The sequence below is a fragment of the Electrona antarctica genome (assembly GCF_951216825.1).
Source record: "Electrona antarctica genome assembly, chromosome: 16".
Taxonomy (NCBI): Eukaryota; Metazoa; Chordata; class Actinopteri; order Myctophiformes; family Myctophidae; genus Electrona; species Electrona antarctica.
This window is the reverse complement of record NC_136797.1, coordinates 32,071,424-32,096,291: the sequence shown is the minus strand read 5'-3', so window position 1 is coordinate 32,096,291 and position 24,868 is coordinate 32,071,424. Positions and strand designations below refer to the sequence as shown.

At 41.4% G+C, this 24,868-nt stretch overlaps 2 protein-coding genes across 4 annotated transcripts in view; both read left to right on the top strand.

Annotated features, from left to right (window-relative positions):
- Positions 1–24,868, top strand: part of rgs3a (regulator of G protein signaling 3a) — a 227,543-nt gene that overhangs the window by 101,625 nt on the left and 101,050 nt on the right. For all 3 annotated transcript variants that reach the window (XM_079524842.1, XM_079524843.1, XM_079524844.1), the window contains one exon: positions 21,612–21,746. In XM_079524842.1, coding sequence (XP_079380968.1) covers positions 21,612–21,746 — 135 coding nt within the window. The remainder of the gene's footprint in view (positions 1–21,611; positions 21,747–24,868) is intronic.
- LOC306939989 (charged multivesicular body protein 3-like) lies at positions 16,228–16,866 on the top strand (the record flags this gene model as incomplete). The annotated part of the gene is made up of 1 exon (XM_079524853.1): positions 16,228–16,866. The coding sequence occupies one exon, from the start codon at positions 16,228–16,230 to the stop codon at positions 16,864–16,866; it is 639 nt and encodes a 212-aa protein (XP_079380979.1).

Here is a 24,868-nt window from a genome sequence, read left to right as displayed (position 1 = left end):
CTGTAAAGCGTGTGCATGTGCACATTTTGTTACCGGGGCGGACTGGGTGGTTTTCCACATCACCCAAATCACTGAATGCTCCTTTAAATAAAAACGTAGTCTGTAAAAATATACTTAATATGAAACCTGAATATGAGATATACTTTATTAATCCCTGAGCGTTACAGCAGCAGCAGCATAATGTGATAAAATAATCTACAAGGCTACTCTTTTTGTAAAATACTGTATGTATGTGAATGAATGAATGAATGAATGCATTTGTACTATATATAGGTCAGTGGTTTTCAAAGTGGGGTCCAGGGACCCTCAGGGTTCCTTTATCTGGTTCCAAATGGTTTTCAAAGTGGGGTCCAGGGACCCTCAGGGTTCCTTTATCTGGTTCCAAATGGTTTTCAAAGTGGGGTCCAGGGACCCTCAGGGTTCCTTTATCTGGTTCCAAATGGCAGTTACACGTTATCCAGTTACAGGTCTTTAACTCTGAGAGTGCACAAATGGAGCCAAATGGATTCCATTTGTGCACTTTCAGAGTTATGGGTGTCCTTGAAATGAGATCAGTTCGAGAACCACTGATACAGGTTAAAGCAGTGGTTCTCAAAGTGGGTCCAGGGGTGCAGCTGTGGAATACTTTTATAATATTTGGAATTCATCAATATCTCTTCAGTTTAACCACTTAAACTCCCCAGAAATAGGGATGCTGGGGTTCAGGTGGTTAAATATCCGTATGAAGTTATTTTCGATCATCTGTCGTAATGGAAACTACTATTCTCTCAGGTTTTCCTAGTGACACATACTGTATCTTGGGGGTGGAAGATTTACATATTTAAGGTTCTATAAAGTAACAATGTAATTCAGGGGTGCCATGGATGAAAAAGGTTATTTACATGGGTGACCTGAGACAGAGACGCTTGGGAACCACTGGGTTAAAGCAGGGGTTCTCAACCCGTGGGTCGCGACCCCTCGGGGGGGGGGTCGCCAAATTATTTTTAAAGAAAAAAGATATTTTTATTTTATTTTTTCACGGTTTTTCAAAAATAGCAGACCTACAAGCTCGTAGCGCGCCACTCGGTGGCGCGCTATGAGCTTGTAGATCTGCTATTTTTCAATAGCTAAATTATAACATAATGCTTAAAACACCAAAAGGGGTTCCCGCCCAAAATGGGTTAAGGTTATTGTAGCAGTCAATTTATATTGGGGGTCGGGAGGGGGCGGGGCGGGGGTCCCGAGACATTGCCAAAGCATTTCCGGGGGTCCCCGGCCAAAAACGTTGAGAACCCGTGGGTTAAAGCAATGAGCAGACTTGTGGAACAGTGTGTTGCTTCAGCAGACATCCAGGACCCATCATGTGCTTCTCATCCCCCCCAGTGACTGTAGGAAGACCCTGGGGGTCAGGGGATCCACTTATAGTACGTCTCTTCTCTTCATGGCAGACTGGTCTGCAGGCAAGCCACCGAGGAGGAGCTGTTGGCTGAACACCAGACCAAATAAACCAGAAATAGATGAAACACTGTGGGAAAGTAATCGAAATGAGAAGATGTTTTTGTCTTGTAGAATTACTTGGAGGGCAAAAGCTTCTGCTACATATAATACATTTATAATGCCAATATGTTTTGCCACCACGATTGCCACTGAGATTACTTTGATGTAATTTCTGAATACTATTTCAAATACAGTACAGTATCATAAACTTTCATTTAATTGTTGTAATGTGGTGTGATGAAAACTAGATAGATAGATTAACCTATAACAATTCATCATAATTAATCATAATCTATATGTTGTATTAATCTCATTAAAATAACTAAAGCTGTAGTCGAGTTAAAAGTACAATATTTGCATCTGAGATGTAGTGATAGAAGTATGAAGTATCAAAAATGGAAATACCTCAAATGTGTACTTAATTTCAGTAGTTGCAGTAGTAAATGTACTTTTGACTTCAAGAGTCAGCCCCTTGCAGTCAACTTCATTCGTCCTTGTTGACCTGTCTCTCATTTGCATGGCGTAAGCCAATTAAAATCCTGCCTCTAAAAGTGAAGGTGCTTAGAAGCGTAAGCCTGTGAAGCAGGCAAATGTCGTAGCTTACACACACACACACACACACACACACACACATACAGTATGTCTTGTAGTTGTGGCTGTATTAGCCTGTTTTGTTATCATTAGCATTCATGATTCAAGATCCTGAGTTGTACAGTAGCTGCTCATCTTTAGCCATCTATAGATGCGACATAGAGTCACAGCAGTGCAGCTACAATGTTTGAGCTTTTAACGACAGCGTCTGGCAGTTTGTTTAACATAGACATGTATAGGGGATGGACATGGAAACAGCCACTGAAGATCTCAATACCATGACATGTCTTGATGATGCTAGCACTGGATGAACTGTGAGTGTTTCACAATTAATGACACTTATTGATAAAATATAGCACCCTTACTGTACCTGATACATACCTTCAATGTGACGAACGTGATACATGCTACTGATCATTTTGGCATCCCTATATTGAGCATTATAGGCAAACATGGTGTGTTTTATAGATCTGTTTTATTTTCGCCTATAATTAAACATGCTAAAATATGGATACCAGGGTTAATATAGATCCTCATACAAACGTAGTGCATAACACTTTCTGAACATCCCAAGACACTTACAAACAAATTAAATACAAACTCATTTAGCATTGTGTATTTCAGCAGTGTTACATAGCTGTTAACGTGCAACATTATGGCTATTTTATAATGAGTTATACGTCCCTCTGTCAGGTTTTTCATTAGAAAGTATTTTTATTTCAGCGAGTGACGTGATTGACCCGCATGCTTTATTTATGATCCGTCTTGCGACAGTGTTGTGCTCTGAATATGGCCAACCTACAAGCTCTCATCCAATCACATCTGAATATGGCCAACCTACAAGCTCTCAACCAATCACATCTGAATATGGCCAACCTACAAGCTCTCAACCAATCACATCTGAATATGGCCAACCTACAAGCTCTCAACGAATCACATCTGCGGTACGCTGAGGGCTCGCAGGTCTGCTATTTTCAGCATGCAACACTATCAGAATCAGACTTTATTCTCACATCACAGTTTTACAAGTAAAAAAGCTGATAAAAAAACAACTGATCAACTGTGGTCTGACGTAATGAAATCACACCCGTGTGAACTGGGTGACCATAGCAACCATGCTAATTTTTTGGTACGAACAGACACGGGTACATTTTTTTTGGTACGAACAGACACGTAAACTAATAACAAAGCCAGTTGTAGGAGTGGTTTACATCACTCAAAAAGTGAGTGAAATTCGTTTTTTGTGCATAGTTCCCATTGTGTCATTTCCCCAAGAAATACAAGAAAGAGAAGAGGGGGGGGGGGGGGGGGTTTCTAAGGAGATCATCTATTAGCCAGCTATCATACGAAGCAGTCAAGTTGAGCTGTGTACGTTGACAGCAGTTCACTGACTGACTCACAACTGGTCTGCCAGATGGCTCAAGGGGAGGGCTTCAACCAGGGAGCACTTTAATCAATCTGATTATGGGGAAATGCTGTCTGTATTTTTAGCCACTCCATGGCAGACCAATGGCCATTCATTGAATTCTGTCTCATTAGCTATCATGTGTAGTCCTACTGTATCTTGTGGGTGGGTGGATTTTATAAACGGAGAGGAAATCAAGGTAGTTGGTTGTAAATGCCCTGGTAGGCCAACATGATATGGTGGCTTACTCTGTGATGTAGTGTATAATTAATTAAAGGGGGTGCAAGTGATTATTATTATAATGTGGTTGTTACAATACGTGTTAAATACTGCAGCTCTATAGCCTATTGTGATTGCTATAGTGTTTGTTCTGTAACAGGGGTCTGCCCCAGTCTCCACCTCTTTATTAAACAGAAATGTTCTGGTCAGTATACCAATTTTATCCAATTAGGAGAGAGAACTCATACTCTACATACAGTAAAAAAAAAAACAAGTGACATTGGAAGTGACGAAACAATGACTGAGCACACAAAATTGGAACTGGAAGATAACATTTAACCTGATAAATGCTCTTTGTGGCATTACCTCGCCTGATTGGGTAAAATTGGTCTCCCGACTGGAACATTTACTGGAACGTTTACCAGTAATTATGGCGAATCACTCTGCAGATGTATGCCTCATTTATAGGCTGTCCCATCATACTGTATGACAGTGTTGCATGGTGAAAATGAACTTATGAACGTATATAGCTCATCTATTTTGAGATTTATGTGACATCATCAGTATGTAGCGGCCTGACCATGATTAAAGCAACTAAGTACGTTTACTCAAGTAAAATTCTACTATCGGATGCAAATATTGTACTTTTAATCCACTACAATTATTTGAAAACTTGAGTTATTAGTTACTAATTACTTTGAAGATTTAGAATTTGTCACCCATCCTACACACCCTATACTATAGGGTGTGTAGGATGGGTGACAAATTCCAAATGTACTTTGTCAATGAATTTAGCTTTCTCTCTCCATTCTGTCATAAACTATAGTAAAACCAAACCAAAACAGGGCGGCGGTGGCTCAGGGGGTAGAGTGGCTGGATGGTAACTGCAAGGTTGCCAGTTCGAACCCGGGCTCCCCCAGAGTTGGTGTCGAAGTGTCCTTGCACTATATATTTCTAAAACTATGAAACATTTCAAAGATTTCTTTTCAGGCAAACATGTCCACCGTAAGATGAACCTAAATAGGTTTGAATGGGGTTTCTAGGTGTAAGTATGTAGGACAAGTAGCATGCCAAAGTTTGTGTAATTGCCATTGAGAATGCATTGGACGTTTAAGTTAAATAACTCCGAAACTACAAATCATTTCAAAGTAAAAAGTTCCAGCATGTGTCTCCACAGTAAGCTGAATTATAAAATGTGTGAATGGAGTTTCTAGGTGAAAGTGCTTTTTTGACGTGCCAATATCTGCCATTGAGCCCCATTATAAATTTCTCAAATTTGAAAGCACTATATATTTCTAAAACTATGAAACATTTCAAAGATTCCATTTCAGGCAAACATGTCCACCGTAAGATGAACCTAAATAGGTTTGAATGGGGTTTCTATAGGTGTAAACTGTAAGTATGTAGGACTAGTAGCATGCCAAAGTTTGTGCTATTGCCATTGAGAATGCATTGGGCGTTTAAGTTAAATAACTCAGAAACTACAAATCATTTCAAAGTAAAAAGTTCCAGCATGTGTCTCCACAGTAAGCTGAATTATAAAATGTGTGAATAGAGTTTCTAGGTGAAAGAATGTTTTGACGTGCCATAGAGCTGCCATTGAGCCCCATTATACATTTCTCAAATTTGAAAGCACTATATTTCTAAAACTATGAAATATTTCAAAGATTTATTTTCAGGCAAACATGTCCACCGTAAGATGAACCTAAATAGGTTTGAATGGGGTTTCTAGGTGTAAGTATGTAGGACTAGTAGCATGCCAAAGTTTGTGCTATTGCCATTGAGAATGCATTGGGCGTTTAAGTTAAATAACTCCGAAACTACAAATAATTTCAAAGTAAAAAGTTCCAGCATGTGTCTCCACAGTAAGCTGAATTATAAAAAGTGTGAATGGAGTTTCTAGGTGAAAGTATGTAGGACTAGTAGCATGGCAAAGTTTGTGCTACTGCCATTGAGAATTCATTGGGCGTTTAAGTTAAATACGGGGGGGACATATTTTGACAGCAGAAACTGCCTGTCATAATTACTCCCTATTCCGAAGCCCCCCCAGGTACATTATATATTTAAACTATTTTCAGCAATGGTACACTTATTTTTTCAGTGGGTAGATCTTGTTGAGCTGGTCATTTTGAAAGTAAATCTCACGTCATAAATGTGTGGGCACCCCTGATTTAGATAATTTTTTATAAAACATAGCCTACATTAACCACTAAACCCTATATTCTTCACCTATTTTCAAAGGATTTTTATGGGACATTCTGCATAGTGGGTACTTACTATTGGTACTTTTGTACTTTTACTCAAGCAAATTTTGATCTCCGGACCTTTACTTTACTTGTAACAGCCGATTGATACTTTTACTAAGTTGGTATAATGGTATTGCTGTTTAATAGGATATCATATATATGGAGATTAGTTAATTGACAGTAAATTGCTAATCTGTGTTCTGGGTGTGGCTCACCCGTTATAAAAGGGAGGCTTCATGTGAGGACTCTGAGGTTTTGACTCATGGGGCTGATTAGTACAACACTAAGGGAGACTTGTGTAAGGTTTAGCCTGTTTAAACAGTTTCTTATTTTGTTTAGTCAGGGGATATTAATACAATCTGGGAATACATTTCTTACCAAGAATTTTCTTCACCAATGTGTTTGTAAGGGTGTCTACTCACATATCCCACATTGGTTTCTATTCAACCACCCTAGGGGATTTTTTGACAGCAGCTGAAAGTTGGGGTACTATCAAGAACCAATATATTGGCAAAATGTGGGATATGTTAGTAGACACCTTTACAAAAACATTGGTGAAGAAAATTCTTGGTAAGAAATGTATTCCCAGATTTGACATTATTCTGATAATATTCCCTGACTAGTTGTGTTTATTTAGTTTAGCTTTTCAAGTGTTCTTTTCAGATTTTAAAAAGTAATTTTTGGCCAGCCTTATTCGTATTATAGTGTCATGTCCGCCTAGGCCCACGGTGTATATGCTGCGCCCTGCACTGCTATTTATTAGATGTTTGTGGAGGGAAATTGCATTCCTGGACTTTGTACTGTTCTTGGAGCCTTGACCATCAGCCAACATTACAGTCCCGATCACATTTTTTGCTCCCGATCTGATTCCGATCATTTGATTTTGACACACTTATGCCATATCACAATGGTACAATATCCAAAATCACAGACAATATCCAGTCTAATATCATGATATGGATATAATATTGATTCTAGGGATATCCTGATCACGTTTCTTTGCTCCCGATCCGATATACTTTATATATACTTTCACTCCACAATTCTTTTTTGGAAAACTTTAATTACTAGTTACTTTGTAGATTAAAATTATTATTACAAAACAATTAACCACTTCAGCCCTATATACATTTGAGGCCATTTGAAAATAGCCGATCTACAAGCTCACAATGTGTCGATGCTTGTAGATCTGATATTTTCAAAAGATTTTTATACATTTGAAAACTTGAAACGGGACATTCTGCATAAAAAGAGTACTTTTACTTATGGTACTTTAAATACATTTTGATGCCAATACTTTTGTACTTTTACTCGGGTACATTTTGAACTTTTACTAGTAGTTCTAGGTACTAGGCTACTAGGAGTATTTCCACATTGCAGTATTGATACTTTTACTTAAGTAAAACATTTGAGTATACTTTTTCCACCACACTGACCACTGAGCGGAAACGGTTTAAGGTTCTGGAGCATGTCCTTAACATAGACATCCTCATGGACTGCTGGCGTTCCCTCACTTAGTAGTGGGGGAAAGCTTTGCTTTTAACCATAAAACAATTCCTAGTTTTCTGACTGGGATTTGATCCAAATGTCATTTGATGTCAAATGATGTAATTTTATTAGGTACAATTCTGTTCTGAATCGATTCTCGAATCGAATTTCGTAGATCGTAAAATGTTGAAAGCGGCCGCTTTCAAGCTGGTTTCAAGCTTAACCACATAAGCCTATATATGCACTTTATTGTAAGGCAAACAAATCGAGACGTGACACATTGTGAGCTTGTAGATCTGCTATTTTCGAGTATTTTTTTTTAAAAAGATTTCGAAGAATTCTGAAATGTTTTGAAACTTTACCCAAAACGGGTATGCCACGGTTAATGAAAGGCAATAGTAATATTTCAATGGAATAATTGCTGGTGCCAACATTCTAAAAGCCTGTGCCGGATGTGGATGATGCAATCCTGTGGTTATTTAAATACTCGCCACATTGTGGCAGTGCTCTATTCTGCTTAGAAACATGGTCATCATCAGCAGGACTGACGCAGCTCAGGGTTTTTAGGCCACTGAGAGGAAAAATACTCAAGTGAGCGAGGTCGATGTATAAATACAACAGTAATGAACGGTGACACTTATGAAGTAATGGCATTATGGCAGAGTGCAGCTACACAATACAGCATGTGGTTTGGGTGGGGGTTGGGGCGTAATGACACAATTTTGGCCTGAGTGGTGATTGCTTTTTAAATTAAGGCCCCTTTGAGGGACGATTCCACTCGTGGCAGGAATGAATGTGTCTTCTTGACCCCAACACTACCAAAAGCCGACACTAGTCCACAACGGAAAATGCAATGAGGCGTGCCACACGTGACGTCACACGTGACGGCTGCCACCGTGTGTCAACGTACAGTAGAACAGATTTAAACTACGTGGAAGCTGTAGATGGGAAAGGTATCAATATTGTGAGAGTGCATGACTTATTTATCGGCTAAAATGTATATATTGTTGCGAGAAAGCGGCAACAGGTTCTCTACTCCTCCTCTGTGCCTGTGTCACTTCTCTCCTGTCGGCAGAACGTACAGTAGCTGCATGGGACTCATGCTGCGTTCACACAGGCAGATACAAAGATACAGTCTACCATTCATTTTCAGTAGAAGCCTGCAACGTGAAGCTACAAAGCAAATCTTTGTAGCTGCTATACAAAAGATACAAATGCTACAACTTCAGATACAAAGCGACAAATATGCTGTGAATCTTTGTATCTTTGCATCTGCCCGTGTGAACGCAGCAACAGCAGTACCGCGAGTCCCTGCTCCCACAACACATACAATGTACAGTATGTTGTTTAGTTGTCTGTGGTAAATGTATGTACAACTGCTAGTTTAAAACTAAAAAATGTTAGTGCACGCCCAGATTACAGTGCCTAAAGTCATCTGTAAATCTCATCTCAGATTAGGCAAAGAAATAACCCGCCAGCAGGAGAAAACAAAACGAAACTAAACTAGAAAAAGTGCCCTTCTGGGCACAGGTCTCCACCAGGAGGATAGGACTGTGTGAGATGTTTGGCAAAATGTTTAGGAGTAATATAAACATGTTTGCCTTTGATGGCAATTGGATGATTTGAGGCATTTTGTTCCAAAAATGTGTTTTGCAGAAATCAACCTGTTGGTGGCGCTATAACAGGCCAATGTGAAAAGGGTGGGATATATTCCTCAGCCTAGTAAGAAAATATGTGAAAGATTTCACGTAAATTGTTTGCTGCGTTCATGATTTGAGGCTTTTGTTCAAAACGGGGCAATCTTGCAAACTGTGAAAGCCAATTATAGCCAATTAGGATGGAATATGAAATATCGGACAGATCCGACTTGAGCACATGACCATAGAGATACTGTGTAACGATTTGTGAGATTTTTGGACAGAATCTGGAGGAGTAATATCAAAAAAATTGTTTTACAAAAGTCGGCCTCCTGGTGGCGCTATAAAAGGCAGATGCGGAAAATGCAGGTCAACGGTTTGTCCTTGGCCTCTAGGGAGTGTGCATGCAACGTTTCACGCAGATCGGTGCAGTTTTAGGTACAAAATGTGAAAAGCTGCCTCATGGTGGCGCTATAACAGGCCGTTCTGGAAAATGTGGGGCAGAGGTTCATCGTTGGCATCCAGGGAGTGTGTGTGCAAAGTTTGGCATCGACCGGGTTAACGGTGCCGGAGATTAGCTGGTAATGGAAGGACGGAAGGACGGACGGACGGACGGACGGACACACACACACACACACACACACACACACACACACGGACGGAGTGCAAAACATACTCTCTCCCCATGCCTTCGGCCTGGTGGAGACAACTAAATGATACAAAGCATCCAAGCAATAATTCCTCGTTCAAACCTTTGGGTTGCTGCAGCCTGGCAGCAGGTGTTGAATCCAAAAGGCTTCTCTGTGGAACAGAACTTTATCACCATGCCTCTCTTCAAAGGGTGTACAATCTCTATAGCCTATGCCTCGGAAGCATGAAGAGCAGACGTCACGTGACGTCCTGAAATGTCTCTCCACTGGAGATTTTCCATCCCCGTTTCTGATGTTACTCTTGTGCTGATATTCGGATCCATTTGTTGATCTTGTTTTTCCGACAAACCTCCTCAGTCAGGAGATTCCAAAATTGTGTCATCCACCACATTATATTTATCTTCTGATCCAAACGTTGGGAATGCTAGTTTAAACCCATTCAATCCGTGATAAGCATCTGTGTCACAATCATTTTAACCATTATTTTATACTTTGGCTATTCAAAAATAGTAGATATTCAAGTTCATTGGGCGTCACTTCGTGCCAGTGCTGCGCTATGAGCTTCTAGATCTGCTATTTTTGAAAAATTGTGAAAATGGCGCAAATCTTTGAATATATATAAAGTGAACGTTTTTAACTCAAATCTTTGCTTCTGGGGGTCCCTGGAACAAAATATTTTGAGATGGGGGTCCGCAGCCAAATTCATACAGTATCATTTTGGTGGTCCTTGACATGAAAAGTTTTGAGCACCATATTAAACAAACACAGCTTCCCACAGCAAAACACATTTCATCTCATCATCAAAACATGATGAAATGGGAGCATTTGTGTGAGTTGACAGAAATCAATAGTGATGATTTCCGTCGGTAGATCCAGATGAAATGGCTGCCACACCGAGGGCAACGGAGCTCTCAATATTTGCTACTTATGAGCAGGATGAATGCAGGGACATGTGTGAAGAAATACGCGCACATTTAAGTGAGCAATTAGCCCCTGAACAATCCCTTAAAAGCCTCTTGTACTGTAGTCATGACTTGTACTCTGAATTTTTAATGTGAAACATGACGTCAGGCCTTTTGTACAACAAGACTAGAACGTACTAGAGCGGTGCCCATTGGAGCCTCTACAGCAGTGCCAGTTGGGCACTGGCCTACTTGTTGGAACGATGCAAGTTGGAAATGCATGTCCCACCCAGATATTATGTCTGTGTCCCTTCTTTTATGTCCATATATGGAGTTCTTTGTCAGGCATGCCCAAATATGGAGTCTATGCAGACGTCAGGCCAGCTCCATATATGGTCACTGGGCCCTTGTCTAGAGGCCTTTTTGGGTCGGTTCTGGACAACCGTGGGTCCGACCGACTCGATACTGGGTACTGTACTGCCTGTGGTGGTGTGGAACGCATGTGTCGAATTTGGGGTGGGGCGAACGGTTCTCGAGTTACGTGCATTACAACAGTTCACACACACACACACACACACACACACACACACACACACACACACACACACACACACACACACACACACACAGAGAGAGAGACACACGGAGACAGACTGAGACGTGGTGCATTTATAGTTAGTTGTAATGATAAATAATAAATGTATGAAATAAATGAATGTAGCCTACTGCATGTATGAACCCTTAATAGGTGAACATTCTGCCAAAAAAGCAGGAATAGCTCACACCATGATGCAATGCGTTGTAAGCTTGTGGCTATTTTCAGTGAAGACATTTGGTGTAGATGGACTAAAGGAGGGGGCCAAGTAATACAGGGGTTCTCAACCCGTGGGTCGCGACCCCTCGGGGGGTCGCCAAATTATTTTGGGGGGTCCCCAAATTATTTTCCAAAAAAACAAAAAATCACGATTTTTCAAAAATAGCAGACCTACAAGCTCGTAGCGCGCCACTCGGTGGCGCGCTATGAGCTTGTAGATCTGCTATTTTTCAATAGCTAAATTATAACAATGCTTAAAACACCAAAAGGGGTTCCCGCCCAAAATGGTTTAAGGTTATTGTAGCAGTCAATTTATATTGGGGGTCGGGAGGGGGCGGGGCGGGGGTTCCGAGACGTTGCCAAAGCATTTCCGGGGGTCCCCGGCCAAAAACGTTGAGAACCCCTGGACTAAAGGAGGGGGCCAAGTAATAGACCCACTGGGGGGTCGTGGTCAACAAATAGGGGTTATGTTGTTAAAAAAATGTCTATATATCTATTAACAGCTTTGTAGCATCAAAACATTACACAATGTGCAGTAGACACGACAGGATACCAGTGCTTTGCGGTGGTGTAATAATGGTCGACTCCTGCAAATTAACCACTTACACTCTTGACCCTACGTTTTAACAGCGGGCGAACAGCAGCGACTCTTGGCGATAAAAATCTCCTAGTGGGTGTTCCTGCTGTCATTACCGTATGTTCTCGCTTTGAAGCGCATTGGTGGTATGGTTCCGCGTGGAGGCAACACATTAATTTGATTGGTCGTCCAAAATACAAAATATTTTCATGGTTTTGAATGACGTTCCTCCGCCCACTTTTCGACTATCGCCTCTTCGCCTTCTATTGCCAGTAGTTGCCGCCGGGTCCCATAGAATCCCAAATAACGCACTTCGGGAAAATACGCCAGGCTGTCATCCGCTGTTAAATGTACCGTAGACTTGAGTTATAACACGTTGACTGCTTTTTCCATTGACTGTCTTCCAAATCTCTATTTTTGGCAAATGTTCCCCCCAGAATATGGATGCTGGGATTCAAGTGGTTAAAGTGAAGGTGACTTTACTTCATGAGATGGTTGTGCCTTAAAGCCAGATGTGGAAAATACACATAATATCTTGCCTCTATAGCCTACTGCACTTTAGTTGCAGTTTTAATTGATGCAAATTGTCCATGTATACCCCATAGCTATTGATAGCTTTCCCTACATCAGCTAGTTTTAATTTGAAGCATTCTCTCGCCACACGGCTTCAATAGACAAGTTTGGACACAGATGTTATAAGGCAGGAGGAATTCTTTCAAGACAACATTCCCTATAACTATATTTCCCATATGTTCCACATGATTGAAAACATGTAAAACACATATTTTCATATTGCAAAGGGATAAATGCCATACTACCATACTGTAGGCTACATAAGGCCTCACAGATTAATATACACTAGTACTATTTAAAATGCAGAGTCGTTAGAGACACTTTAGACTTATTAAGTTAAGGCTTATTTTCTTAGTGTCTGAAATTCTATTGTAGACAACTAGAATTTCGCCACCCGCTCATCCTAGTTACGTTGCGGTGGCAATGGGAAGAAGGAAATTGCGGGATTTGACAACCTCCACTTCATGTTTCAGCTGTGTTTTTAAACCCATTATTGTTCCCATCACATGTAGTAGCGGATGGCATTGGCTACACATCGTAGACACACGCACACCCAGGGTAAATAGTATGTGTACTGTACTGTAGTTTATGTAACAGGGTATCTGTGATATGTTTAGGCAAGTCAGATTTAGGCAAGTAACTTTGGAAAGACATTATATTTAATAGTGTGAGCTTGTATATCTGTGGAAGCTGCAGTCTTGGCAAGTGTGGTCATTCTAACGTGTTTGTCACACCACTGCTATTGGACAATACATGTTGTGGCAGGTTGAGGCCAGTGTTCTGTATGTATGTATGTATATGTTCTGTATGTAGTATACAGTATATGAATATGTTCAACGTCAAAAGTAGGGTTCACAAAGTGCCCCCCCACACACACACACACACACACACACACACACACACAGCGAGCGACGTGCGAGGCGCGCATGCACACACGCACGCTAAATATGAATGGAAGCATATGATGATATGAGCGAGAGAGGTGATATAGATGTGCATGGCCAGATGTGAGACACACACGGCTATAATGATGCAACGTGGGAGCGCACACGACACACACACACACACACACACACACACACACACACACACACACAGCCGGTAAATATGATGATATGAGCGAGCGAGCCAGCGAGGTGAAAGGAAACTACAAACCACTAACGCACACCCACACACAACAAAAGAGCAAACTACAAAGCACCCCCACACACAAACAAACGTAAATGATTATTATAGCTGGTAATGGTGAAAGTGTGCTGTTGTAATGCACGTAACTCGAGAACCGTTCGCCCAACCCCACATTTGACACACGCGTTCCACACCACCACAGGGAGTACAGTACCCAGTATCGAGTCGGTCGGACCCACGGTTGTCCCATTTCAAGTTTTCAAAATGTATACAAATCTTTTGAAAATAGCAGATCAATTTTTCAGAGCCCAGTCTGAGGAAGGTCCACCCAGCTCTTAATGTCACCCAGAGAGCCTTTTAGCACCTCCATCAGCTGCAGCAGACATGGAAGGGCACAGCTGTCCCTGACAGCACTGACAATAGGACAAACTCTCACTATATCCAAACAGTTTGTTGGCCATTACAAACGTTATTAATTTTTTCCTATGTAAAAAAAAATAACTAGTAACTAAAGTTTTCAAATAATTGTCGAGTGAAAGTACAATATTTTCCTCAGAGATGTAGTGGAGTAGAAGCAAAAGTATTGGAAATTGGAAATACTCCACTAAAGTAAAATAAAAAACACACACATTTACTTAAGTATAGTACCGGTACTTGTACTGTATGTACTTTACGGTAGTTACTTTCCACCACTGCACAAGTTCAGAAATAAATTTTCTCTCTAAACCATTCGATGTTTTATAACCCAATGCTAGTATATTGAAATCAATTATTTTACAGATAAGGAGCCAGTGTAGAGAACGGAGAACTGGAGTGGCCCTAAACAACAGCCTTCACTGCTGGCTAATGCGATGGATAACTATTTGTTGTGTGCTCAGAGTCTAGTCAATCATAGGATGATAATGATCGACTGACCCCTCTGTCTTACAGTCCACTGTTCACATTCCAGAGTTAAATTAACACTTAACAATTTAGCTGTTTGCAGTTCAGAAATCAAATTGGAATAATAAACATTGACTTTGAGGTCAGTCAATCAATCAATCAATCAATCAATCAATCAATCAATCAATCAATCAATCAATCAATCAGATGTATTGTCACTTCCACAATTACACTGGGCATACAGGGGAGCAAAATACCGTTCTCCACGGCTCATGATGCTTCACATTTAAATACAATAGACACATTAAAAAGAGGCAAATCCTGTTACAATAAGCACAATACAATAAGCAACATGAGCTGGAGTAGCCGCTGCAACTCATGTGCGCCGCCGCCTTTTATTGGTTCCGCCAGTGACCTCATAAACAAGCCTCATGCTTCAGATCTGAAATGTAGGTCAATAAATTGGCTTCCCTGTGTGATTCAATCCCAAATTGGCTTCCCTGTGTGATTCAATCCCAAATTGTCTTCCCTGTGTGATTCAATCCCATTGGCTTCCCTGTGTGATTCAATCCTGTGTGTCCCTGTGTGATTCTTCCCTGTGTGATTCAATCCAGAACTGTGAATAACAATCTCAAGCTGTGGATGAAAGGACCTCAGTGGTTTTTGGTTTTGTCCGTTTTATATTGACATGCTTTTGTTGTGTGACTATGAAAACAAATTGGTTTGTATGTGTTTGGATCACATTGAGTAATGTACTGTACAAATGGATGGTTCCATAGGCAATATAGATAAAAACAGATCATTGAATCGATCCTGCAGCCATATTTGCTATAAAAATCACCAGTGTGTGTACTGCACTGTATGTGGACACTGTCTCTTGTCTTTGCTGTAGTTTGAATCAAAGTGGGAATAACAAATATGTTGTTCCTCAGTCAAACGTTTAAATGGAAAAAACAGCCCACGAGTTTGCAATCAGCTGATCTCCTCTAAAACAAACTTTAATTAGACTGTCCATGAGAATATTGTGCAAAACACATCACCTCTTCTTGGTGCCACTGTTGTTGTTGTTGTTGTAGCATTTACAGTAGGATAAGATGACGTTGGCTGTCAATAATCAGTTTTAATAACTTTACACCATGCAGATGTAATTATATATATAAACTCTGAACGTATGGTGCATAGATTGTCCCGATTTAATTTGCAGTCAGTTCTGAATCATTGCAGAAAAAAGAAGCTGCACCGCTGAACAACTGATAACCAGTGACATCACCCTTCAATTCTGCTAACCCGTGACATCACATTTGAAATACTGCTAACCAATGATATCACCCTAACCAGTGACATCACCCTTTAAATACTGCTAACCAATGATATCACCCTAACCAGTGACATCACCCTTTAAGTACTGCTAACCAATGATATCACCCTAACCAGTGACATCACCTTTAAGTACTGCTAACGCCATCAGCGTTGAAGTACCACTGACCAATGACCTCCCCTTCATTCTCCACTTGGCTTTCCTTCAATAATGTTTTGAGGTCATCTAGGAAGAGGTGGTCAGATGGGAAAAGGATATAAAGCAGAGCTGTTTTATAAATAGCTGCTACTAGGTTAGCTACTTGTATTCATGCCACTTTCAATGGGGCTGTTTGGGAGGACCCCAGAAAAGCCACCAAAAGACCGGGTCAATGAATGGTCTCTCAAAATCCGGAAGGAGATGAGAATGGTTGAGAAACAGATTCGAGACATTCAGAGGGAAGAGGAGAAAGTCAAGAGATCCCTCAAAGAAGCAGCTAAAAAGGGACGGAGGGACGTGTGCGTGATTCTAGCTAAGGAGCTGATCCTGTCGAGGCGCGTTACCGCCAAGCTCCATGCGTCTAAAGCCCACATGGACTCCATACAGCTCAGCATGAAGAACCAGCTTTCTCTACTGCGCGTAGCCGGGGCCCTTCAGAAGAGCGCGGCAGTCATGAAAGCCATGCAGGTCCTAGTGAAGATCCCAGAGATCCAAGCCACGATGAGGGCCCTCTCTATGGAGATGACGAAGGCCGGCGTCATCGAGGAAATGATGGAGGACGCGCTTGATCGGATGGAAGACGTGGAGGAGATGGAGGAAGAGGCGGAGGCGGAGGTCGACAAGATCCTCTACGAAATCACGGCGGGCGTCCTGGGCAAAGCGCCCAGCAAGGTCACAGACTCCCTGCCTGAAATTGTGGCTGTCGAGTCGGAAGAGGACATTGACGAGATGCAGTCTAGATTGGCGAACCTGAGGAGCTAAACTTGTCTGCCCTCAGTCAGATAACTGTTACGGGTGTATTTGGTTCCACTTGTACAGTTGAAGTCCATTTGGAACCCTCTCAAGGGACGCTGACCACTGATGTAGCATGAGGAGGATCGGCCAGCCTTCCACGAGAATGTTGAATTTGCGTCCCATCCTTATAATCCTAATTGTCAACGCCATTTTAATCAACCAGCAGTGTTTATCTACAGTGTCCTCTCTGCTTTGGTGTCATTATTTTTTCCCCCACATAAATAATCTTGGGTTTGCTTGGGGTTGCTTTGGGTTATAGAACACACAAAGTTTGTTTTTTTCATAGATGCCATCTTGCCATGATTATTGATTATTTTTGCATAGGTGGCAGTGCTGCTTTACCATCACTCTAGGCAAGATATTATCCAAAGCATGGTGTAGGCCTGGCCTACTAACCCCTGCCCATAACATATTGTACACAATGGATCTAACAGAAGACAGTTGTACGTGATGACGTAGGTATGAGGTATTGAGTAGTATCAAGCACAACAAGTGGTCACACCCGGCCGGGTCCAATAGGTGTAACTGCTTAAATCAGCTAATAATGCCCACCATCTCGTCAAAAGTGTATTGCAGTAATCTTGACAAAAACTGAATGGTACTTGAATGCATTTAAAACTGCAGAAAGCAAAGGATATACAGTATACTAGATGTCAATACAAACATACAGGTATGCATTGCTGTCTTGAACAGTTACACTATGACTTCAGTGACTCTTGGCCGGTTTGGGTCCTCTGAAGTAACATGGGTCTACACTATGACTTCAGTGACTCTTGGCCGGTTTGGGTCCTCTGAAGTAACATGGGTCTACACTATGACTTCAGTGACTCATGGCCGGTTTGGGTCCTCTGAAGTAACATGGGTCTACACTATGACTTCAGTGACTCTTGGCCGGTTTGGGTCCTCTGAAGTAACATGGGTCTACACTATGACTTCAGTGACTCTTGGCCGGTTTGGGTCCTCTGAAGTAACATGGGTCTACACTATGACTTCAGTGACTCATGGCCGGTTTGGGTCCTCTGAAGTAACATGGGTCTGACTCTTCTAGAAGGGACATACAGTATTGATTTGTCCTTGTCAATTGACACGCTGCTATTTGTCATGTAATCACTTTGCCAGCAGATCAAATATCTGTCTATCCACCTATACTGAGGACACCTGATCTAATTACAATTATGTTTGCATTTTTCTTCCCACGAAAGTAAGTAGCTGTGTTTTCACTCTGCTGTCTAAAGCAAGCATAGTCTAAATCAGGGGTTCTCAACGTTTTTGGCCGGGGACCCCCGGAAATGCTTTGGCAATGTCTCGGGACCCCCGCCTTGTTATAATTTAGCTATTGAAAAATAGCAGATCTACAAGCTCATAGCGCGCCACCGAGTGGCGCGCTACGAGCTTGTAGGTCTGCTATTTTTGAAAAATCGTTTTTTTTTTGAAAATAATTTGGGGACCCCCTAAAATAATTTGGCGACCCCCCGAGGGGTCGCGACCCACGGGTTGAGAACCCCTGGTCTAAATGCCAACTGAAAATGGATAATCCCTACGGGGCAAGCCATCTAGAAGAGGACCAGTGTGTCTGTCGTCCACAGATAATCTAATATATCACTTGATCAGTCAGCGCCACATTTCTTGTGTACATTACCAGTAGGCAAGTAAATCCCTGTATATTTTCTCACACAATTGTGAATATTTTCTTTTAACTTTTAAGAACTTTAATTTCATACTGGAAGTAAATGGGGGCTGAACTAGATTGTAACTGATGTCATGGATAATTCATATTGTAGACACGATGTGGGACATCCGCATGGAAGTGAGGTTGTTAAAATATTGTATAAAAGAAAACAGGTCATCTGTGCAAACAAATGGGACCCTTGTAGGCTTGTACTAGCAGGATGCCAGATCCATAACAAAGACGAGATTTACAAGATTCTCTTTTTGTACATGCTGTACTTAAATTATTTACATAAATAATAATGTGCAAAGAGCAGAGATTCTGCTTGGCTGCAATTGCGTGCAACGCATCTTCCTCAGGCAGCGTTGGAGGGAAGAGCATACGGTCTAAATGCCTGGCACGCTGTGGCAGCCACAGTCTCTGCTCTCTTGTACATTATTATGTAAATAATTCAAGACTCGAGAAGATTTATTTGTCACACAACCATGCAAGTGTGTGGAGTGAAATGCCGGTGCGACATGTTCCGTCACACTGTGTTAACAATGTATAGTAATAGTATATATAAAAAGCAAATGAAAACAAGATCATATAAACTATAGGAACATAACAGAGGCCAGGGTAGGCTACTACTGCTGAGCAGCATCAACCAATTAAAATCAGGAAAGCATCTGTGTCATTTTAGATGGTTGCATATAGGCTATTCAAAAATAGCACAAGCATACAGTGCGTCATAAAAAAAATTGAAAAAAAAGAAAAGTGTGAAGTACTGATTTTAGAAGGCATTTGTAGAATCAGCCTCATGTCTTAACCCATTCAGGCCTGACGTCGAAATTTTAAAAAAAAAGTTTTCTAAATCATGACAATTTTCGGAAAGATTTGAGGCACATTTTAACGATTTTTCAAAAATAGCAGACCTACAAGTTCATAGCGCGCCACTCGGTGGCGCGCTATGAGCTTGTAGATCTGCTATTTTTCAATAGCTAAATTATAACATAATGTTTAAAACGCTAACGCTAACGTGACATGGATGCGTTCCAGGTCTCAATGGATTAATGGGTTAAGGAATTAAGTGAATCAATGTCATGTCATAAGGAATTAAGTGAATCAATGTCATGTCATGTTTATCAAGTTTGTAAAGTGTGTCAAATTGTGTACAGTGAATGTGTAAAGTGTCATATTTTCTACAGTAATACCGGTAAACATACACTGTAAGTGTGCAAAGAAAAAGAAAATGGAAACAGGATCAATATACAATATTGAATTGGATGTGCATCTTCTCTGGGTTGCCGATTCATTATAATTGCAAAAGAATATACAAAATATGAATAGGAAACTTAATTGGCTTGCAACTGGGATAATGCAGTACGTTCATTTACTGTATAAAGCAAGCACATTTACAATGAGCGATGTCAACCACACAGTGCTAAACAGGTGAAAAGAGAAGGAAGGAAGGAAAAAGAAAGAAAAGAAAAACGTTAGACAACAGTAGGGCAAGGTCTTAGGGTGCCATGGGCACAACGGGGTTTCACCGTGACTCAAGCCAAGTTTAGGAAAGCACTGGAGCAGTCTCGGACAATTAAAACCATTTATTCACAGGTGCAGGAATGACAACGTTTCAATGTCAATACATCTTCGTCAGGTCATCATCTTCGCCGACATACATACACCGACATACATACATACCCAGCCGATCGCCGTACTTGCGCACTCTGCTTGCACAAGTAAATATACAAAAGTCACTGAGGACAAGTGGCAATTATTGCCGGTACTTGCTTTTTGATGACTAGAAGAAGAGTAATCTTGGATTCAAAAACCCATTTACCGCACGCACGCACGCACGCACGCACGCACGCACGCACGCACGCACACTGGCATAACAAAGACACTCATTGCGGGCTAATCTCCTTTGGTGTTGGCTTGAGGTACATGTTCACGTACAAGAATCAGGATGTGCTCATTAGCCTCATTGAAGGCACTCACTGGCCTCTCAGCAAGCTGTTTACATCCTTCTTGTGGTAGCATGCACGCACGCACAAACACACGCGTGCACGCACACACACGCGCACGTTTGTATTACTAATACAGAGGACATCAACATATGTATCGATTACAAAAGTGAAAATCTTCACTTTTGTAATCGATTTATCGACTGTAGTCTCTGTTTAAGTGACCAAAAATTCAGTTTTCGTGTGGACGAGAGTCCTAAACGTAGAGGAATAAATCACACTTGTGAAGTGAGGGGCGCTCTTATCGCCATACATACATCATCATACATCACATTCCGTGCTCAGCCAATCAAATCATCTAAAATTTGGTTCATACAAACACACAAAGCTGGGCATAGGAGCGGCTAGCGCCCCTCAAAAATGTGTGTTTAGATCAGGCATAACTCCTAAATGCACAATCCTAACCTTAACCCCTAAACCATAACCCAAGTGTCGTAATCCTAACCTGAATATATTTACTTGCGCAAACAGAGCGCGCAAATTACTTGCGCAAGCAGAGCACGTAAGCACGGTGGTTGGCTGCGTATTTATGGTATGTTCGTACAGTATGTAGGCCTGTCCTCGGTAGTCCCTAATTGGCTGTTGATGGTGACATAATTAAGATGATGGTGACCGTCACAAGGTGACGTAATTAAGATATGTTTCAATGTTGGGTGGGTGGATTGTATTTTGTATTAATGTCGGATTTCTTTAAGAGTTTGTTTGTTGTTTTCGTCTTTACTTTTATGAAGGGGCTAAGAGTAAGTTTGTAGAAGTCGGCAGCTCGATAGAGTGCATTTCTAGTCCTAATTGTAATCACCCACACCAATTTCAACCATAAAACAATAATTTATCTTGTAAGGACCAAATTCTGCTATACCTCCCAAGTATACTAATACAACCTCACACACCCTATGCACATTCTTTCTCTCATTTGTGCTCTATCTTTCCCTTAATGAAAGCACTTTGGCATGAGTAGACAACTTTTCAGCCCACCCCCCTCTCTCTCCCTCTCCCTCCCTCTCTCTGACTCTTTCTCTCTCTCTCTCTCTTTGTAGAAATGTGACTGTCTTCTCAGTCTGGAGGCTTACTCTGCGGATCAGAAGCGGCGTGTCTGTCAGTGCCTGAAGGACAACATTGAGAAGCAGCTTCAGCTTCACAGGAGAGATCCCATCGCCCCACACTTTGAGCAGGTTGGGTACACACACACACACACACACACACATGGGCGCGTGTGCGCTCATTAGACTCCCAACACCACAATTGTCAGGTTTTTCCATTTCTCAAGGATACATTCATATTTTTGGCATCCCCAAGATCATCTTCCTTGTCATAAGTTACAGTTTTGATTCATAAACGTTGTGTGTATGTACAGTCCAGACCATTATACCGTAGGTCCATTTCTACACTCCCAGACCTCTAGTTTGACGGTGGTAAATAAGCATGCTCGGTGCAGTGTTTTGTCCAGAGTTAAATGCCGGCACTGACAAAATCACCTGCCAGCAGTGTTATAGTGTGAGCCTGAAGCGTATGTCAGCAATATTCCACTGATGATATGCAAGTTTGATTAATGACAGCAATATCTAACCGGCAAACAAATATGACATCTCTTTTCTCCTTGATAGTGCCCACAGCCGGATAATAAAATGATATAAAATGCTGCAAGCAGGTGTAGTTTTGCTGGTGTCTGACTTTTGGAATCATATGACAGCCTAGTCTATGGTCCTTTAATGACGTAAAAAAACAGCACTTCACTTGATTCAGTCATTTGGCAGCCAAGTCTATGGACTTTTCATGTTTGTTTAGAGCAGTGACGTGTGACCCCCCCCCCACCAGAGTACCTGTCCCATTGCTGTGTATCACAAACAGAGTACCTGTCCCATTGCTGTGTATCACAAACAGAGTACTTGTCCCATTGCTGTGTATCACAAACACCAGTAACACCAGAGTACCTGTCCCATTGCTGTGTATCACAAACACCAGTAACACCAGAGTACCTGTCCCATTGCTGTGTATCACAAACAGAGTACTTGTCCCATTGCTGTGTATCACAAACACCAGTAACACCAGAGTACCTGTCCCATTGCTGTGTATCACAAACACCAGTAACACCAGAGTACCTGTCCCATTGCTGTGTATCACAAACACCAGTAACACCAGAGTACCTGTCCCATTGCTGTGTATCACAAACATGTTTTAGTAACACCAGAGTACCTGTCCCATTGCTGTGTATCACAAACACCAGTAACACCAGAGTACCTGTCCCATTGCTGTGTATCACAAACAGAGTACCTGCCCCATTGCTGTGTATCACAAACAGAGTACCTGTCCCATTGCTGTGTATCACAAACATGCGTGTATGTCATTGCCAAATTGATTGGGGATTGCTTGTTTTGGTTGACTCAGTATTCTGTCTACACCTTGCATATACTGTATACCTTGTATATGCAAGGTTTTACAATTTACAATTTACAATTTAGGCATTTAGCAGACGCTCTTAATCCAGAGCGACTTACATTAAGCAATAACAAAAGCATGGCATACATCACATATATAAAAAGTAGTTATCATGAATCATGCGTAAACTAAGAACATAACAGTGGAGTATCTATGTAAACTATACATACTATACTATATAATATATTATACAAGTGTACTATAAAGTGCTATGACTACATAAAGTGCAGTTCTAGAGCTGTCTACGTAACAAGCTATTACAACAAATGCATGGCTTTAAATCCCTTGAACACATGGCAAGGGGCACCGACAGACAGAGGCCTTGGGGCTAGTGAGGTGCGCCCATGCGAGCTGGCAGGCAAGTGGGTACCTGCGGCAAGAATAGTGCATTGCGACACATTGTGAGCTCGTATATATTGGACATTTTTGCAATTTTCTAAAATGTTTTGAAAGATCTTTATGACAAATTGGACTAATATCACATTGAGAACATGTAGTCTCAGACAAGTTGATGGGGCTCAGACCTCTGGTTGGGAAACACTCAAAATAGGGATGCCAGGTTGGTTCGAAAATGTTCTCTTTTTCTTTGTTTCTGTGGTTGGAAAGGGGGGTATTTTGGAACAGGGGAAAGTTGGAGGGGGTGTTTAATTTTTTTGAATGGGGCACAAACCAATATATTGGTCTGGCTCTAATCCATAGCGGACATTATACTCTGTGGAGATACATGTGAAAAGCTCAGGGAACAAAGACTTTAAGAGCTGTTTTCTCAGGTCACATAAGTCATATCTCCAAAACTGGTGGGTCAAACTACACAACCAATATGTCAATTTGTAGCTATGATTCCCTGTTTTCAGATGACATGAAAAAACAAAAAAATAAAAAAGCCTCAATGACTGGCTGTGTGCCGTACTGGGCCACATATTCAGTACGGTATGTATTATGTTATGTACAGTAAATCAGCATAGCTTATATATCTCTGCTGTCTGGAAGAAAATGTAAATTATTCAGGAAATGAAAAGAGCTCAAGTGGAGTTAGGAGGTTTTTGTCGAAGCGCTATTTAATACTTTCCATTGGTTAATTATTTTTTGGGGGGTGCTAGCCCCTCCTATACACAGGAGTGTGTGTGTGTGTGTGTGTGTGTGTGTGTGTGTGTGTGTGTGTGTGTGTGTGTGTGTGTGTGTGTGTGTGTGTGTGTGTGTGTGTGTGTGTGTGTGTGTGTGTGTGTGTGTGTGTGTGTGTGTGTGTGTGTGTGTGTGTGTGTGTGTGTGTGTGTGCGCATGGAATGGGCCTGGAATGCACAGTTTTGTGTGTATGAGCACGGAATGTGCTCAGCTGATTGGCTGAACACTGAGCTGGAATGTGATGTATGATGATATGAGCGCACCTAACTTTGCATGAGTGTGATGTATTGACCAACACACAGACGTAAAGGGTGTTCAATAGCACTGATTTGGCTGAACGGGTGGAGTTAGCTGGTTTGGCACATAGTTTATGGATCCAATGGAGTTAGGAGGTTTTCGCCGAAGCACTTTGTAATACTTTCCATTGGTTCAATATTTTTTTAACCAACACACAGACGTAACGGGTGTTCAATATAGCATTGATTTATGACCAACACATTTGACCTGTCTGAACTAAGTGGTGATGTGTGTACTTTGTCACCTGTTGGTACCCTTTACAGACAGACATAGGGACACACATTGCTGTTCCTTACTAAAAAAACTCAGCTTCCCATGATGCACCTGTGCACAGTGTGAAGCTCAACAACGCAGACAGACAGACAGACAGACAGACAGACAGACAGACAGACAGACAGACAGACAGACAGACAGACAGACAGACAGACAGACAGATGTT